We start from the raw sequence: 4,730 nt of genomic DNA on the forward strand, positions 1-4,730 counted from the left end.
TTTAATGTGTTAGTAATGCTCGGTTATGATGCTATCAGCCTGTCAATTAGGTTTCTCTTGATTTGCAAAGACAAAACCTGGAAAGGAATCCCAGGCAAAGGGATAACCCTGTATTATAGGATGATCAACTCTCTTTCATCGCACCAATCAGGGTTTTTAAAATATGACCATGCAGCACCTGAGGCAAAGGCACACGCTAAGAGAGCTAACTTTGATAGCTTATTATGTTTTGCAAGCAGGTGTTCCACTTGGGCTCTGTATCACGCACTGGCCATGCAAATGCAGTGTACAAATGGAAAATACCTTTCGGACCCTGACAAGAATAAAACAAGAGAGAATCTGTGATGGGTGAGAGAGCAAAGTGCACCTTGAAGCATGGGATGCCCTGCTGATACTGCCTATCACATTCACCACCAGCATGTTCTTTCTCTCTCTTTTTCTGCAGGTTGTTGGTTCTTGAGGGTCAGTAAGTAACAATGCCCCTAGTTCTGTCTGGCATGCTAAAGTTGTCCGACTATTAATTCTCTAGTAGCCCAAAGGCATAATCATGAGCACTCTAAAAGCATCTGTTGTACAAATTTTGGTGATCTTTCAAAATAAATTTATCAGAATATATGAAAGTTGAAGACCTCTTTCTAATCAGTTAGAGGTGTTGTGGGACATTCAGGGATTTATTTTCAGGTTGCAGAAAGTTGGGCTGCAGACCAAACACGTTTGTTCTTTTTAGTAGGTTAACAGTATTTCTTGTCATTATGCTATGTTTGTCTTTTTAACATTTCGAGTATTGTCAATTGAGGCCTTGATTGAGTTATAATGATTATGTTATTAATATAATTAGTGTTATGATTCTGCATGACAGCCGTAGACAAGGACTAATCTTTTTCAACGGATACAGCATATCTGTGCTTCTACAAACTATTCTTGTTTTAATGACTAAGGGAAATAATAGTAGAAAGTAGGGGACACAGTAGCATGACATAGAGATGGGGGAGATGTGGGCGGTACTTGGTGTGGGTGGTAGTTACGGGGGTGGTTCTGGGTGGTGCTTTATGGGTCACGGGTTCATGGGGCAGTCACGTGTCACAGTATATAGGCGGTTGTTGCACAGCAATAAATTGGCAGTTGAGCTACACCCTATGGCGTGCATCTCTCGTGTCCCTGTGCTGGATAGGGGTGCAGACGGGAGGGCACTAACGAGGTGTTGTTAGCTGGGCTGGTGTAGTCGAACAGGGTCGACAGGGGCCCCTCGGCCCCTGGGAAACCATGGCAACAAATGGCCTGAAGATAAGGGAGAAGAACAAGATAGACCAAATAAGGAAGAAACAAGACATGCCACATGTCCATTGGTCAGGTAGTAGCCCTAAGGCATGGGGAAAGTTTTAAGAAGGATGTGCTCCTTGCAATAAACGCCATTTTACCATACACCACATTGGTGTGCACCGAGGTAGATGGACAGACCGTTGAGTCCCTAACGATTGCGAACACCTGGATGAAGCCGGAGGCTGGTCCTCGAAGGCTTCATTTGGTGACCCCGACGTGATTGTTAGGGAATAGTGGTCGGCCACAGGCGGCGTGGCGTTCCTGCTCTCTTCCATCTCCCTTGGGGAAGGAGGCGATGACCCTAGAAGAGGGGGCTGCGGCTTAGGAGAGTGGAAGCTGGGTAGCGTCGGAGGGGGCTCTGCGCGCGAGCCTGTTTGACCTGCCGAGGACCCAGGTGACCATCGGGGGAAGAGCCCGGTGGTTGTGTGATCCGCGGGAGAGTGCCCGGTGGAGATCCGCGGGAGTACGCCCGGTGGAGGGACTATGGAGGCCGTCATAAAGGTGATTTCGTCCGCGTGTAAGACCTACTGCGGGAAAACTTCTCCTTCTAAGAAGGAAATAGGGGCAATGTTGTCCCTTTTACAAAAGGAGGGACTGCTTACATCTCCCTCAGATTTGTATTCCCCGGGGTCCTGGGATCCCATCACCGCAGCGCTTTCCCAGCGGGCGATGGTACTCGGGAAGTCAGGAGAATTGAAAACCTGGGGACTGGTTTTGGGGGCGCTGAAGGCGGCGCGGGAGGAACAGGTTACATCTGAACAGGCGAAGTTTTGGTTGGGCTTGGGAGGAGGGAAGGTTTCTCCCACATGTCCCACAGGAAAGCCAACTACTGAGCCTCAGGTCGATGAGGAGAAAGAGAAAATGGCTGCGCGCGTTATGATGGGCTTCGAATTTAATAACACCGTGAGAAACGGAGCGGGAAGCGTACTTTCTTGCAGCTCCCCTGAGGAAGAGAACACCGCAAATATGCCCTCAGCTATGGCGACTAACATCTCGTCCGCACCATCGGCACCCCCTTCTGCTCCCCCCTCGGCTCCAGCTTCGCATAAACAAGTAGAAGAAGACTGCGCTGAACTGTCTGCACTTTTATCTTGCAAAACGGCTCAAGTGCAGGAATCCAAGGTCGCTGAAACTCCCCAGCCGTATCCAGGACAACCGCTGTATCCTTCTCTGTGTAACCTAACACCACCTGTGGGGGCAGGGGGAATAGTGAGCTGGGATGGGACACTTGCTGTCTCCTCTCAGGAGGTGGAATGCAGTAACACCCAGGGGGGTGGGGACTGCGGGCAAGGCTCGGGTACGGATTGGTCAAAAGTTAGAGAGGTAGTAGAAGAAAAAGCAGAGAGAAAGGGAAGCGATGTAACTTACAGGCGCTGGGATGACAGTGTCCGGCCAGCACTGTCCACCATGATTGCGCCTGAAGGAGTAGGTGGCGTCCGGCCGGCGCCCTCTGCTCAGGTTGCACCCGATGGAGAAAGAAATAACGACAGTCTCCGGACCCACTCTCTGCCACAGTGTTCAGACCCATTGACTCGACCCACACATCCTTTTACAAAATTGAGTGCGCATGCAACTAATCAGAAGCCTCTACAACAGTCAGTGCTTGATCAAAGGGAGATGGGCACAGTGGGAGCGGTGCGGAGCCCGCAGCTTCCAGCTGTGACTGAAAAGGATAGCGAAAGGAGAGAGGTGAATCTGCATTTGGGAGTTAAGAGAGATGCACTAACAGATTGTGGGAAGTTTAGATCTAGCCTGATAGAGGAAGGAAGAGCACTAGAGACCTTCCTGACAGAAGGGAATGATAACAGAGGTCCGGGAAGGGTATCCCTTGATCCGAAAGGCATCACACACCTGATAGATTGTGCAGAGAAACGGGGATTGAAATCATCCCTCACTTTAAATGCATTAGAAGTCCTGACAGCATCAGGCCTTCTCTTTCCTCATGTAACAAATCTGATGTGCATGGTTCTTAAGCCAGTGCAGTATACATTGTGGGCATCAGAATGGTTTCCCTTCAGGGACAGGTGGCCAGATTGAGGCCTGGAGAACAAGCAAGTCCATACAGCTGGTTTGTGAGAGCAGTGCTCTCAAAGCCTGAGACATCTGCCTTGATATTGAACAAATGTTTGTTATTTTTGAGGTACATTCCAACAGGTACCTGAGACAATGTTGGTATATATTGGGCACAGATAGTGCCACTAGAGCTATCAGCAATCACTCTAATCTCTAATCTCTCTGTCTATAACTTTACTAGTATTGTAGGATGTGGCTTTAATTATTAAGTGTCGTGACATCACATCAGTTCTTGCAGGATAATTACACGGTGATTAAAGACCTATCACCTACTCCAAGTGGGATGAATCTCGCTTTGGCTTACCAAGGAAGGAACTTGGTAAGGAAGCTTTTGCAACATGATGACCTGCACCAATCCTGAAACGTGACAGAGACAATGGGCCGAAAACCTTGATCACCATTCACCATGACCCAGAAGAGATCCATCGTGTCCTAGAGAGAGTAAAGAAGGACGGAGAACATCACTTATGGGAAGTGCTTCTGGGATGGTCCACCAATGCGACGGGAATGTTTAACTCTGTTTAACTCTATTCATTATTCAGTTATAGTTGTATTAGGTCTAATATTAATACACTTTACGCTTATAGTCATATTATATATAGATATATAGGTATATTACAGATATAAGTATAGTGTGTGCTGAGACAAATGATCGTACAATTAATTACCGCATAGAGTATAAGAAAATGCAAAAAGCTTGTAGAGAAGCAGAGAACGCAATTGGATAAGATCTTCCATGCAGTGGAGGGAACAGATTTGTATTAGGCGAAGTACGAAAAGGGTCCCCCCATTGCCTCGTTTGCTCACCATAAGGTTAGGATTAGAATTATTTTGCGAATCGGGATGTAACGGGGCAAGGCTTAACTGAGAGGACAATGGCATGTATAGGCGCAATGCGGGGATTTCGGGTTGTACGCGGTTAGGGTCCTCTCAGAATGTAGTAGTTACGCTTATGCATAGGGAGGGGGAAATGTAGTCGAACAGGGTCGACAGGGGCCCCTCGGCCCCAGGGAAACCATGGCAACAAATGGCCTGAAGATAAGGGAGAAGAACAAGATAGACCAAATAAGGAAGAAACAAGACATGCCACATGTCCATTGGTCAGGTAGTAGCCCTAAGGCATGGGGAAAGTTTTAAGAAGGATGTGCTCCTTGCAATAAACGCCATTTTACCATACACCACATTGGTGTGCACCGAGGTAGATGGACAGACCGTTGAGTCCCTAACGATTGCGAACACCTGGATGAAGCCGGAGGCTGGTCCTCGAAGGCTTCAGCTGGAATTGCATGGAGGTTAGCAACAAAAACCATTCCCCTTGTCCTAACTATCCACCCTTG

General features: G+C 47.9%; 1 protein-coding gene across 1 annotated transcript; it reads left to right on the forward strand.

Annotated features, from left to right (window-relative positions):
* The first annotated feature begins 1,205 nt into the window (after nucleotides 1–1,205).
* Nucleotides 1,206–4,411, forward strand: LOC122164755. Its single transcript, XM_042827008.1, has 2 exons — nucleotides 1,206–2,622; nucleotides 2,788–4,411. The coding sequence occupies exons 1-2, from the start codon at nucleotides 1,804–1,806 to the stop codon at nucleotides 3,355–3,357; spliced, it is 1,389 nt and encodes a 462-aa protein (XP_042682942.1). The 5' UTR covers nucleotides 1,206–1,803; the 3' UTR covers nucleotides 3,358–4,411.
* The last annotated feature ends 319 nt before the right edge of the window (nucleotides 4,412–4,730 follow it).

The sequence above is a fragment of the Centrocercus urophasianus genome, unplaced genomic scaffold (genome assembly GCF_019232065.1).
Source record: "Centrocercus urophasianus isolate 14NV4802_14NV808 unplaced genomic scaffold, USGS_Curo_1.0 seq_276, whole genome shotgun sequence".
NCBI lineage: Eukaryota > Metazoa > Chordata > Aves > Galliformes > Phasianidae > Centrocercus > Centrocercus urophasianus.

What these genes read in the sequence shown, in the direction of transcription:
- LOC122164755 (XM_042827008.1), top strand. Translation starts at nt 1,804, where the DNA reads ATGGAGGCCGTCATAAAGGTGATTTCGTCCGCGTGTAAGACCTACTGC. An exon ending in GCGGGCAAGGCTCGGGTACG is followed by an intron (nt 2,623 to 2,787) that starts GATTGGTCAAAA and finishes CAGGTTGCACCC; the next exon opens with GATGGAGAAAGAAATAACGA.